The sequence below is a fragment of the Cylas formicarius genome, unplaced genomic scaffold (genome assembly GCF_029955315.1).
Source record: "Cylas formicarius isolate icCylForm1 unplaced genomic scaffold, icCylForm1.1 PGA_scaffold_3__17_contigs__length_32017465, whole genome shotgun sequence".
In the NCBI taxonomy this organism is placed as follows: Eukaryota; Metazoa; Arthropoda; class Insecta; order Coleoptera; family Brentidae; genus Cylas; species Cylas formicarius.
In genome coordinates, this window is record NW_026844326.1 from 20,353,556 (window position 1) to 20,368,784 (window position 15,229).

At 36.8% G+C, this 15,229-nt stretch overlaps 1 protein-coding gene across 1 annotated transcript in view; it reads right to left on the reverse strand.

The window, feature by feature from the left end:
* LOC132699985 (uncharacterized) overlaps window positions 1–2,994 on the reverse strand; it is a 40,018-nt gene extending 37,024 nt beyond the window's left edge. Inside the window, exon 1 of the mRNA XM_060667009.1 lies at window positions 2,563–2,994. Coding sequence (XP_060522992.1) covers window positions 2,563–2,689 — 127 coding nt within the window. The 5' untranslated portion in view covers window positions 2,690–2,994. The remainder of the gene's footprint in view (window positions 1–2,562) is intronic.
* Window positions 2,995–15,229: the final 12,235 nt, after the last annotated feature.

Consider the following 15,229-nt stretch of genomic DNA (forward strand, 5'->3'; position numbering starts at 1 on the left):
GATTTATATTTTGGGAAACTTTACAGGCAGTCGTTTCGCAGACGCAGTAGGTAGCAGTATGAAATTAAGGGTCGGTATCTAAAAAGGTCAGTTAAAGCGGTATGCCCGCATATAATCTCATCGTGAAATTATGACGTTAGGGTGATAAAAATGATAAAGTACCTACCGCGCCCGTTACGAGCAACACCGTAGACGGTGGGAAGAATGAATTCGTCTATTGGGTTTAGGTCCGAGCTTCAAAGAGGACGCAAGCACCGCGAGAATTCAATCTTGGAAAAAAAGGCGTCCCAGATATACTAATTGGGCCTCTTCTGACTGTCTAAGCTCACCAAGTATGTACAGTAAAGTAAACAATTAACCTAACGAGTAACACCAATTGCTTGGAAAGCGTTACTAACAATAATTTAAGGAAGTATGTTTTTAATAACTTTATACCCGGTTGCATTTATTTCTAACCAGAGTGTTCTCTGCAATGGACAATAAAAAACTATACGAATGAAGTGCCTCGTGAAATGCTATATTAATATAAATATATATTTTTTTATCATATTCTATTTATTCTATTAAGGCCACCCCCTATACGGCCAATAGAGAAAGTATTACTTGTCATTTTGTAAGATATGATAAAATTATTAAAATAGTTTTGGTAGAATAGAATTGGTTAGAAAATGGAAATTTGGTTTCGTTTCAAGATGGGCTGGAGGTTCCAACGGATATTGAAAAAAGGTTAGTCCTGAAATGAAACGGACAACTAATAAGATCGAATCAAAAGAACAACATATACTGAATTTCCTGGCAAATAATAAGCAGAATTAATTTTATTAGTGTCAAGTCCCAATTTGTTTTTGTAATGCTGAAGACAACAGAGAAATGGTGGCTGATAATTGGAGAAATTAGAGAGATGGGCCTTGTCTAATCAAATTAAAATCCGAATCCTAAAATGGCAATTTAACTAACGATACTTTTAGACGACCTTGAACGTCATTTAATAACGGGATTGTGACCGCACTATTTCGCAATCTAAAAATGTCTTGAGGTGGTTGGTGAATTAACTATCTGAAATCCAAATTCGAATAGCTTCCTGGACATACGTACAAGTTCAAGGTCGGTAACTGTCGGCCTCCGAGTCAACTTTCTACTATGCAAGCGTTCTACTTGTGCGATTTAAATATTACCGGGCTACTAAACAATGACGACAAGAACGATTTGTAATAATAAGCAATTGAATGCAGTTTCGCGAAAGTGTGCTGCCAATGACAAAGAATCCAAGTCGGAAATGCAAATTACATGGTATATTTGACCCGACAGAGGATGATGGGATTATACAGGACGTTGCTATTTGTTTTCGACAGAGTTGGTAGAGCCAAATTAAAAACTCTGACTACTTGGAAACTTTCGATGGCATTTATTAATTTCTTCCCACTGCAAATTCCTTAAATAACATTTTTAGTAATTTGAAAAAGTTATAAATAAAATATAAAGAATATCAATGTTAATAACAGGACCAACCGCAACAAAAAAACTTTATCAGGAAAGTAAAGGGGCCTATTATGATTCATCGGACCGAAGTCACCATCTATATCTTGTATTGGACATGTGCGTGGGACTGTACCAGTACTGCTCTCCGATTGTTGAACTCTCAAACTCACCTATATATTTATTATTTTTTTATGTGGAATTCAAGAAAATACAAAACACTTTGTCGCTTAAAAAAAAAATTTGGAAGTATTGCAGCAAAGAATAGGTAATCCACACTAACAACAGACAAAAGAATAACGAAAATATAATTCTACAATACTGCCTTAAAGCACCTTTATAGTTTTTAGTGGTAGTTAGTTGTCCCAGAGCTATTAATGTTTGGATTACGTAATGTTACAACTGGGTCAGTATATACTAGTTTGGCATGGCTAAATTCTGGACCAAAAATGTTAACTAATAAAAAAAATAGACTCTTTCCTGGTTCCAAAATTATTTCTTAAGTGAACCCGAGTATAATACATTAAGGCCGGAGTCATCTGATGGATGACGCGACTAACCAATTTGATCCAAAAATCCAGAAAAACTGTGTCTACACATTCGTTTTCACACTTGGAACCCACGCATAATTTCCTCTTTCTCTCTTTTTATAAAATTAAAAATGCTTTCAGTGTAAAATTTCTCTAAAGAAAGTGAGTTATTTATATTAAGTCCTTGATAATTCCGTAGTATTAATTTATAGAGTTACAGATGTAGTTGCCCTTCTAAAAGGCATCTTGAGATTGCTTGCAGACTGCAGTATGGTTATAGCGTGAGTTATCGATCACTTAAGATCATTTGAATCCAGTTATCAGTCTCATATCGAGTTTTTATTAAAGCAGAGGGTATCATCGATAGGGACTACAGACTGTTGATGAAATTGGTCAAATCTAGTGATATTCAAACAGAGTTATTTTGTTAGTAACATTTTGAATACCAGAATAATTGTGGATATAATATCTAGTGTATTCAATCTCCTTGTGCTTATAGGAAAGAAAGTATAGTGTCTGATAAAATTTTGCAAGTTCTCATTTCTTTACTTATTACCTGTCAATCTGGGTCTCAAATTCTGCCCGGCACTGCAGTTCAGATAGGTCTTCCGCACCTCCGAAATCACCTTGGGCGGACTTTTATCTCTGACATCGAAGTCCCTATACGGCGTGGCAATTAACATTATTCACAAAACGGTCTCATTCACACGCGCGCGGCGCCGTCGCTTTTCCTCAAAGGGACAAAACGTCTAGACCGCATATCTTTTACAAACTTCCGATCAGTTTCCACCGATGCAAGAAACTATAGACGGCAAAAAATTGCGTTTTCCTTCAGACGACTTTCACCGGCGGACGATTTTTCGCAGACGCCACCGATTCTCAACTGTTTCAAATGTTTTTAAAAGCGCACGCTATTTGTTTACTATACGCCATCGTAGCGAGGCTATGCGAGATTAAACGGGTACGAACGCAATAGTCTACCGTTCGAATCGCAGTGACTATTATGAGTCGCATGAGTAGGACAATCTTTTTGCCTACGGGTACGCGACCATCCCCTCTCCCGCCACTCGGGTTTTGTTATTATAAAAGATAAGGGTTTTGTGTCAGAAATCGGTTTCCAGATGCGGACTATCTGCTCAATGCTCTTTTTAATGGTTATTTTATTGTTAAGACCATTAAAAGCTTGAAGTGACTTTATGCAGAATATTTTTTTGAATGGATTTTGTAAATTTGATTTTTTTAAATACTTTTGTTTAGTATTTTTGAAAACATGTTCGCACTTGTGTCCCTTAGCATATAATCACATTCGTCAAGCAAATAATAAAAACTTTGGATGTGTCACAAAATATCTCAGAATACTAATATCAATAGATCTATGGATATATTTATAGACGATCTCGTATCTTTGATCATCTGCCACAGTCTTGTGTATACGGATGACCTTAAACTATTTGAATGCATTGAAACCGGCACGGACTGCATGACTCTCCAGGACATCAATATTGTCAGTCAGTGGTGTACTAAACATCTTACAGCAGCAAGTGTAATGTGATTTCTTACCACCGCACAAAAACTCATATAGTCTTTAATTACAATATGATGGTACTATCCTGACTAGACTTACCACTGTCAAGGATCTGGGGATTTTATTTGACCAGACGTTCTCTTTTGTCCTTACATTACATTTCCAGTGCAATGCAAATTTTAGGATTTGTAATGAGAAATTACAAACATTTTTGTAGCTCAGCTACTGTCAATTTGTTATTTAACTGTTACGTTAGGGCCAAGCTTGACTATGGCTCGCTGGTATGGTCACCAATAGATAACTGCCACAATGGAAGACGATCTGTCTTGTCTCTTATATATGAAAATGGCCATCCATTAAAATTAATTATTAATTAATTAAAATTAATTTTAATTTAATAATTAATTAAAAATTAAAAATTAAAATAATTTGGCAATAGTAAAGTGTTATTTCTTCAAGATTAGGTTTTTATGGCGAATCCGGTCCTGTATGGTATGCTGGATTGGGTTTGTAATGGGAGGGTAATCTTAGAGGAATGCAATAAAGGGCTGGTACTGTGAAACATGATCAAAATAAGCCTTTGCCGTTGTGTGTGAGACAAAAAATTCAGTTACGTAGTGAGTATTCAGTATATTATTATTGTATTTGATACAAGGAAGCATACAAAATAAATTATACGACATTTAATCACATAAAAGACTAGAAAATTCCATTTAATTATATTTGGGTGTGAGAGTATATCGCGTGCTTAACACATATATGTAGGCATTTGCAAATGATTAACTAGGATAATTTCGTAATGTTTTCTTGACACCATGGTGAATGCGTTATAATTGGATATATGTTTTCCACTGGAAAAATTAGTTTTTATAAGTAGAAGTAAAAAATTAATGAAACCTTGTTGGGATACGTTTTACTTAAGTGAGTTTATTAGGTATCTCAACAAAAATATGAGCGAATTGTGGCGAGGTTATTGACCGGGCCGTTTCGCGTCAGATAACGACGTGCCATACATAGAGCTAGAGCCGTATTGCGGCGCTATTGTACGTGCTCCGACAGTTATTAATTGCTTTAGAAATTACCGGTATTTACCGAACCTTCTGGGGGCGATAAAGCTCCCAGACGACGTACTTTATGATGTGCACGTTATTACCGGCAGCAACTGATAGAGCTATCATACCACATTGCTTGATGACAAAGAGCCCTTCGACTCGAGAAGAGCAACTTTGGTTTCTCATCTCTTGTTATAACCGGATTTATCCTTACATCGTGGAAGGGAATACTTCAACAATTATCTTTCTTTAACTGCTTAATCCCATTTAACAGGCTAGCTTGATTTTTTTTGTATATCCGGCGACATAGGATGGTGTTGTCAGCCCCATTTTTCTCTACATATATATAAAAAATTTCGTTTCACTCGTTAAGTAATATATTAAACATGGTAACCCGATTATTGCACCTACAAGGAAAACTTTGGCAAAGTACTAATGAAATATAAAGACAATGTATGGTGATGTGAAGATTCTGTTTTATGAGACTTCCCGAACTGTATAAAATCATATTTTAAATAGCGCCTGTCTCATCTGAGCTACAAGAGAAAATAAAAAAATTGGCCACTTTTAAAATATAACTTGTCTATCTTAACAATGAATGATATTTTGATTTTGGAAAGACTTTTTCATTGGAAGTTGTTAACATGAATAAAACTGATAGGGACATTAAAAACTTGAAATCATGGTTTCGACTCGTTTTCACTAGAGTCATATTATATTTTTTTGTTTAATTTATACTCGTAAGGAACTAATTTAAATTTAAACTTCATTTCCTAAAAATATTAGCTTTTCGAGTTTTGGTAATGCGATGCCATTGACATCTTTAATATGTTATGGTTTCTGAAATTCCAGTCATAAAATGATACTTTATTATTACTTATATTAACATATCGTCCAAAAATATAATTTTTCTAATTTTAAAAAACTTATTGTTAGCTTATAAATCTTTACTTTAATATTCTTAAACCATCATAAGAGCATCTAGAATATAAATTGTTTTCATTTTGTTAAACAGTTGGAATGCAGTAGTATATTATGCAATAAGTGTGGTAAACGGAATTTGAGTCACGAGTTTATTTGGCACGAGTGGAGCGCAGCGGGTTTAATAAACGAGTTATTTAAAAACTTTACCAAACGTATTGCATACTTTTTCTACGACCGTTAGTTTTTGGGTACATTTTTGCAAAACAAGGCGAATACATTCACTGATATGACCGTCAGAATTGGAAAACGTCAAAATTCAAGGCGTGGGAAATACCTCCGAAAACATTCGATTGCTCCCAAACCCGAGCGGTAAAATCCCGGAAATGTCCGAAGTGGCCAGGATCCGTGGAAAACGAAACTGACGCGGTAAAGTGACGCTTCCCGCACGCTAGATCGGTGTGTAATTAGGCATTTTTTAGAGACGGGAGTAGAGAAAAATCTATGGTCATCCTAATTAAAGTTTAATATATTTGTTTTTGTATAGAATAACGCATACCAAATATCAAAAATCAAAACCCATTATTTAAGTTGAAATAAATACATGACGTTGTGACACCGGGTTATTCCGCGCGGGAATAATTGTGACGTCATACCGCTGCTTTTTATTCGTCTACCAGAAAATAAAAACCGATCTATATAAAATAAAGAGCACTTTAAGTTATTGAGTTATGATCGCTGCATTATCTTGGAAAACATCCGACTGCTCCCAAACCCGTGCGGTAATATCCCGGAAATGTCCGAAGATGTTTGGAATTTTACAGAAGGGAGTAGAAAAAAGTTTTGCAAAATCAAAATATCTTTCACATTAAAGTAGATGTGGTACATTTAGAAAATCGCCAATTATTCAATTTTCGATTGTGATAGCTCAGAAACTGCATGTGCTATTCAAAATATTATATCATTTTTCAAGTCTCCAAAGAGTATCGAGAGTAATGAGCAAACGGCATCTTTGCATAACAGTACGAAAATTTCACAACCGCGGGTTAAAATAAACTTTTACAACAGTTTCTATATCCAAAAATACCTCTAACCTCCAGTTGTCAACCAAAAACCACCGTTTTCTGGCGAAAACAGCATATTTAGCGTCGTGACATACCACGTAATCAGATCGACGTATATCTTTCGTTTTGGTATACCCCGTAATGCAAACCCGGTCGCAAGGCTCATGTCTGGAATCAAAACGGCGGAAACTGCGGGAAATTACGGACAAATAGAGTCGGAATGGGAAACAAAAGCCATTGTGTGTGAAAGAGATACGCGGAAGACTTTTCATTAGCAATAGTCCCGCGCCGGCAGAAATGAGTCAGTTCGTGACAGAAATGAACGCGACGTCGCTGCAGACATTTTAAAACGTCTCCTGCTTTGTGGTTTCACGATTTTGCAGTCGCTAACGATTGCTATGGGCTCTACATGGGATTTGACCAAAATGTAACACTTGCTTCTCAGATCAATAAGACAGAAGTATACAATCTTGACATGCAAAAAAAACGATAAGCCTACAATTTTAAGCAGTTTTAAAAAGTTTTAAGTTATGGCTGTTTTTTTTTTGTTTTACAATTTTTAGTATCAATATAAAAATTGCAGATTTTAAACTGACTCCCACTATTTTCACTACAGCTTCTGGCAAATTTTATATTCTTTTTATTCTTTGAAATAATTAAGTAAATAAGATAAAATTGAATTTATTATTAATTATGTTTCCAAAATAATCAATATTTTTTCTTTGGGTATGTTGCAAAACTTTTTATTAGTCTCTACGTTTTCTGATTTGATTTATATAATTAATGACCTTTGGACCCGCAAGATGGCGGGATTTAACTATAATTAAACTGGATCAATAAGGAGAAACCACTTATTACTACTTTTCATAAAAAAATAATCCTTATATAAAACTATATTTATCCAGAAAGAAATAAAAATTTTGTCCAATAATATTTTTTATAAATTTATAACATGTGACAAAATTCGCAATTAAATTGCACAGTGAATTCAAAATCACTATTATAACGCAATCCAATAAGTTGAACTATATGTTATGATTAATGAATAAAATGATTTAAACTGATAGTTGCGTACTTAATTTTTTCACTTCGTTGAACAATTAAAAAGTATCACTTTAGTCCCTACTCCTGAAACTCTCAACATCATTTCAGATATACTAAAATCCGAGAATCTGGAACCAAACCGCTTCACCTTAATTGAAAAATGCTTGTCTGGAACATATTTTTCATATAACGGTCAAATTTTTGAACAAACGACGGGAACAGCTATGGGCTCTCGATTCGCCTTTGAAAAGAAAGCCGTCGACAGCTTCCATCTAAAACCAAAATTATGGGAACGCTATGTCGATGATACTTTTGTTATTGGGCCTCATGGTCAAGAATCCCTAGCAGATTTTCTTAGACATTTAAACTCTTTACACCCTAACATACGTTTTACCATTGAATTAGAAATTAATAATAACCTAGATAGATATTCTTATCAATAGAAAATCAGTTTGTGAATCATTCCGTTTTGAGTCAAAATCGCCTATGGGGTATCACTGGGTAAAGGGTGGGTTTGTAATTGTATCTACGGACAAGCTCGGAAAATTAATATTAATCTTCCAGGTAAGTCTTTTAATTTTCCTTCGCTTGTCCTTGATACAATTACACACTGTAGATGTTCAGAGTGAAAGGCGATTTTGCTGCCGCTGGAGCTGGAGGTGTATCTCCATAATTTGTAACAATATAAACCATAGTAATAAATAATTAAACTACCCACAACGGTGTAGATATCTACACAATAATATATACAATAACAGGGCTCGATTAAAGGTCTATCGTAAAATCTAAAAAATGTATTGAAGGATGGTATCCAACCGGCTGTAGGGTGTATTGAGTATGATATTGATATGGTATTGATACCTCGTCTTGAAGCAGCCGAAGTTGCTGCATAACGACTGCTTTGACCGGAAAAGACTTTGGTGTCAATTCCACCTAACTTTAGGACCCGTTTTAGTCCGCGACTTATGCTCTGCGATGATGCTGCGTGAAATGGTTTTCTATGCGTTAGTAGTAAGATGCTCATAATCTTTGCGATAGCTCGAAGTTTTCTCTAAGTAGATGTATATGTTGTGAGCTACGCATAGTTCTACCATTTTGTGAAGGTAAGGGAATTTCAGAAGCGGGTTGGTTTTATTTGACGCTGGTGCTTTAATCTTGTCTTATTAGCGTATTTAGGCTCTAGAGGTTTTGTGTTAGCAACGTCTTTTAAAAATCTATTAATGATTTTTGTATCAACCTCTTTGAGGGAAAAGATTAAGAGCCGATCTGTAGAAGTTGATAACAGAAGATGCCCCCCTATTCAATACACATTCCAAAAACTCTAGACAGTTACCTATGTTATATGAGAGCGGGTCTGTGTTGTGTTTTTGATGACAGGAGTCCCATATTTTTTGAAACAACTTGAGTACTGATTGAGAGTGACTTCTGCTAGGGACTTGACCATAGTTGATATTGCCGTCTCCAGGGTACGTTTCTTCATTGGAGAGCGCCGAATAATTTCTCTGCCACCAAGGAAAGTTCCCTAGCTAGTGGGTGCCTGGTTCCGAAGGGGGATAGTATTAGATTGAAATTAGGTTCGAAAAAGATGAGATTTTCTGGGAACAGTCTTTTAAAAATAGGGCACCACGGTTGAGAAGGGCAATTCGGTACAACTAAAATACCAAGCGTTTTATCTTGAATAGATTTATCAAGCGCTTGAGTAGCGTAAGGAAAAAGGTAGGAAGGCGTAAAAGTAATATTTGTTCCACTGAATGGTGACAGGGTCTACTGCCAAAGAATTTGGACCGGGAAGGCAGGAAATATACCTTTTGCACTTATTGCTTATTCGTGAAGCGAATAGATCTACTTTAGGAAACCCGATTTTTTTAGTTTTCGGTATTTCGGTTCGTATTCGGTATCGAGGGATAATGATCTAGACCAGCGGTCGCCAACCTGTCTACCTACCGGTATCTCGCGGAGGCAATTCTGGTAGCTCTCACAACGATTCTAATTTTAAAAATACAAACTGCAAAAATCAGAGAAGCTTCAAAATTCCACAAAAAAAAAACTCATAGGTAGGTCATAGGGGTAGCTCACTGCAAATTAACAGAGTAGCTCAACAAATTGAAGAGGTTGGCGACCACTGATCTAGGGTCTTTGTCCGCTTTAATTTTTCTGTTGACGCAATGGAGCTTGCAAACACCGTTAAGTTTCTGTGTTTGCACCATTCCCAAATTTGTTTTCTAACATCGTTTAAGTGGTGAAATTTTACGCTGCCTCCTCGATTGGTACAAGATTTTGCAGTGCGATTATCGGTTCTGAGCAAAATGCGAATATTATTTTCATTTTTCGTCAATGAATTTAACGCATAGTAAACTGCTTTTGTAGACGATTTTAAAAATGGAAAACAAGAATTGAAACTAACGCTCACACAATGTATATTGATCGCAAAACAATCGCACAACCAACGTAACTGCCGCGCCCTTGATGCGTTCACCTATAGTTTCTTACGAAACATTCTGTAACATAGGTAATGTGGCTGATTACATACTGTATTCGCCGCGTCGGTAAGAAATTGCATAGGGCGTCTACACTTTTATTTCCAAAAAGTTGATGTGAATTAGCGTTTCTCTTCGATCCTAGAAACCATGAAAAGTTCTGCCCCCACAATAGGCACCAACACCAGACGGAGACGCGTTTGACAAAATTTCTGGAACGAATTTTTACGGCTTTATGTTCTGACCTTTTCAAATATTATTTTCCCACCAAGAGAGGACGTTAGTTTATTGGGGATCTTCATTCTGAGGTTATAATTTTGAAATTATTTGTGATTTTCATATTTGAGGTGTTTAGTGAGAAGCTCAGGAAGGTTATACATTGTTGTTGCTCTGAAACATTTTGGTTTTGTGTTGAGAGAAGGAATGTTCCCCGAAAGTGCTATTGAAATCGCCCGATTTCAATAGCATAATTACACAGTTTTTTTCGGCGAACCTACAATTTATTTTGTTGGACTATTTCTTTGACAAGAAATCGCTTGTAGATTAGAGACTTGCTGCCTACCCGACCACCGGTTTGACGAAAGTTTTTTTTTTTCGGTCTATGCTTGACTTCTTTAGTGCTTCGTTGTTTTTGAAAAAGTTATTTCCCGAACAACTGTTCGTCCGTTTTTACTGTCTTGGCTAATATGGCGCAATCAGTGTATAGATATGGTAATATTTTGTGGATCCGCTTTTTTTTTGTCATAATCAGAATATCCCTAGGTAAGCAACGAAGAGAATACTTAATTTTCTAAGAGCAGATACTGCTTAGGTGTACACGATTTTTTTGAAGTGATCCTCCCATAGTGGGCCCCGTTTTGTTACCCCCCCATTTTTGACACGGGGGCTCAGCGACATGACTTTGCTATGACGAACACACCGAACCTACCCGACACCATAGCCCCCTTCCCTTCACCGTACTCGGGGTCCGGGGACCTTCCACGGAGCTGTTTAGTGTTACGAGTGAACCCGGTAGGTGGGTCCGCCAATCGCACTTGAAAGGACTACGTGAACTTGCTTTGTCGATATCGTCGATATAAAAGGGTAACGCGTGTTACCGTTTGCCTGGATCACATGATCCCGAGGAATATTGAAATCCAATGATTTTACTCTCCTTTGTCGATATTATCAATGTAAAGAGGTAACGAGTGTTATCGCATGCATGGTTAGCATGATCCCGAAGAGTATTGTTTAAATTGACTTATTTCACTCTTCTTTGTTGATATCGTCAGTATGTAAAGGTAACGAGTGTTACCGTATGCCGTAGATCGCATGATCCCGGAGAGCATTGTTGAAATCGAGTGATTTCACTCTCCTTCGTTGATAACAACGATATAAAAAATGATTTCACTCTTCTGTATAAACATATGGCTGGCAATAACTAATAATTTGCCGATCCCTAAAAGGTAAGTGCTGCTCTGTATTAGGTAAGTTACCTGATGTCTCACTAGATGAGGGCACACTCTCGAATCGCTGGATTCCAAACATTGCGGGTTACTCTGAATTTTCTGAAGTCGTTTCAACTCCCACTTTTTCTCACTATTGGTTATTTTGCGTTTTGGCATTTTTAAGGAGGCAAATTTATTTCGCCGATTTACAAGAACACGACAAAACGGAATGATTCACAAGCCCGGCCGGCCGGCCGGCGTTCGGCGGAGACAAAAAAAAAAGCGAAAAAAACTCGTTTTTTGCTTTAAACGTCGTGATCGAGAACATGATTAACGGATACTACAGTGTGTAATTGTATCAAGGGCAAGCGAAGGAAAACTAAAATTCTTGCATGTAATCAATTCTTCTACTGACGAAAGATCCGAGAGTCTATAGAAATCTATAAGCAACCTAACAATCTTAATCGCGACTGAGGTCTTTACCTGTCAACAATATGTCAATCAGTCATTCGAGACGGTGTGTATGCCCCTCATTTAGCTCCGTCTCCCTCAAACGACATGTAAGCAGGTACAGAGTAAAATGCGAGCCAACAGGATAATTGGCGGAAGTTTCTCTGAAAACAGTATCGATATTATTGTCAATATTATGATTAAGATATGGTACAGGATGTTTATGTTATTTTGGCGTATAGTGTCCAGGAGAACTTTCTATAAAGGATAACTTTTTTCATAAAATCAATAAAAAAGTTCTCCGTATGGTTGATACTCAAGTAGATAAAGTTTTATAGCCTCATTTATATGGCTACCGCAACTGGACTTGTATGAACTCTCAGATATTAAGATTAATTTCCTACTCTCGAGGACATGTAATTCCAAGTGTAGCTGGTATAACTTTACTATTGTTCTAATTAATTGATGTAAGCAAAAACGCGGCGCCATTGAACCGTCTCTATATGTTTTCCATGTAATGAATAGGCCATAAAAGTATTACCTATTTGTCTGACCGTTTGCTATGTTTTTCTTTTTAACACTCCCAATTTTATTTGCTCCGCATATTTAGCCATTTAAGTGGAAGTCATTTGCCATTTCCGTTAAAAAAATACATTCATATTACGACCTTTGAAAAGTTCATTTACCATTACGAGAGAAAAAGAATTCCCCGCATGTTGTTATTTGTTTATAATAACTATTGTTTAAGCCGGTTGTCGAGTCTTGTGCCATCTATTTAGACGGGGTTCAAAAAAACTTCAAAGGAACCCACACAGGATGATGACATCGCTTAAACAATGACAAAATTTGTTTATAATTTCCTGTGCCGATTTTTTCGTTGCGAAAATCGAGGTAGAAAAAATCGTAATATGCTGCCATTAAAGAACCGCCATAAATAAAAATGCCGTCTGATGACTTAATAGAGTCAAGGTGCTTTGTTTTTTACTAAATGTTGGTAAATAGTACGTAAAGTACATTATGGCAGCTTAATCTTTCAGCTTGAAAAATTCTGATTTTTTTTTCGAAAATAGAATTTCAAGGTGTGGGTTTATTCCTAAAAATTAACCATAATTTTGAAATTAATCGATAAGCTAACCAAAATGCTTTAAAAAAGAACTAAAAAAATATCTGTTAGGAAAGGCATTTTATTCTGTAGATGTGTCCCAATCTACAAGTTTTATTCTTATTTTATTTATATTTCTCTCTGTTTGGCCTTTTTAACTTGTGTTTTATTTGTGTAAGCTTTGCTATTTGCCATTTCGTCATTCATTTATGAAAAAATCTGATTTGGACAAAAATATTATTAGGACAGTGTTTCTGCTAGCGTGCACCCTTCCATTCCATATAAAATCATCGGGACCACATAGCACTTGATAATACGCTTTCTGAGTTACAGCTACGATTACAGAGAAAAATTAGTTCTTTCAAAAGATTCGAACTTCGTCCTTGCCCCACGTATTATCCCAAAAGAGGAAAACATTTCAAATGTTGAGTCTATCCTAAACAACCTGCCAACTCGAACAGTTAATGAAATGCGATTTGAAACCGCAAGAATCCTTAAAAAATCAAAACCTCCTAAATCCAATGTTGCAAAGCCTGAACGCATCGCCCTAAAATCTCCAAAATCCAATCCAGACATTGTAATCCTAAAAGCAGATAAAGAGAATGCGACGGTAGTCATGGACACAAATGAATATCCGGAAAAAATTCAATATATTCTGTCAGACGGTTCATATCGTCAACTTAAAAAAGATCCTACGTCATCTATGGATCTAACATACTAACATACGTTTTATCGTTTGGTTGGAAACTAATAATAGATTCTTAGATATTCTTATTAACAGAAAGTCAGACCTAACATTGGATCATTGTGTTTACAGAAAACCTACGCACGCAGACCGATACCTTAATGCATGGTCACATCACTATACGGCGCCCTGCTCTTCTCTCTAATAATTTCCACATTAAAGATATTAAGCGTTCTATCAAAAATACACTTCACCACAACCTTCCAATAGCAATGAGGCCGAAAGCAATGCTACAATTGCCACTTCCTCACATTCAAAACATCACTGACCACATATCAAAAGTTCTAAAGAAGTCTAACGTCAAAACCATATTTACCACTTAGCTGTTGCCGAACATACTCATGAAACCGGACATAAAATTTTATTCGATAAAATTAAAATTCTTGCATGTAATCAGTTCTTCTACCAACGAAAAATCCGAGAGTCTATAGAAATCTATAAACAACCTAACAATCTTAATCGCGACTCAGGTCTATATCTGTCACCGATATGGGAATCAGTCACCCGAGACGGTGACCCCTCATTTAGCTCCGCCCCCCCTCAAACAATATATAAGCAGGTACAGAGTGAAATACGAGCCAGTTTCAGTCAAGCTCTGAAGAAGCCAACAGGATGAAGGGCGAAACGTCAGCAAGTTCGACTCAGCAAAAACCGACGCAGGAGGAATCCAGAAGTTTTGTAAAAAGAATTGTATGTTTGTTACTGTCATCTCACATTTCCGATATATTATGCCGTGTATTACTTTATTAAAAATTTGTACTATGTGACACATTAAGATAATTGTCGGTAGTCTTCACAACGCTTTGGGTGATTTATTTTTGGCCAGGGTAACGAATATCGATTTTAGCCACCCTGTGTAATCCTAGTTTTGTTAGATCTGTTAGGATCTCATCGGGTACGACAACTTTTCCTTTGTTGTTATGGGCATATATAACCTCTGTCTTTGTTATGGGAGGCACCGTCTGTCTATCATTATCATTATTATGGCGGATTGTTCTCTGATCTTAAAAGAGTTTGTTGTTCTTCCCTTGAAATTGACGTTATTTTCTAATAAAAGGTGCGCTCATTTATTTAGTCGCGTGTCCCCCGCAACCCACCGGAATTCGCAATTTTCTCTCCGTCGGTGCGCGTAAACAACCCTCGTCCAACACCCCCGCGAATTTCCCGAAATAGCTTACGTTTAGTCAGCCAAGCATCCCACTTCTGAACGCGAAGAATTTTCGCACCTCGACGGTGGGCCCACGCGTATCTCGCCCACCCGCGGCCATCATCAGAGAACGTCGGAAAATTCGGGCCACGTTCGCATTTTCAGCGGTTTAGAGTTGGCGCGCACGCGCACCACGCGCGATCGAACGCGCCTCAAAGCGCTCTCCTCAACGTTTTCCCGACGCCTGAAAATCAGCCGCAGTACGTTAT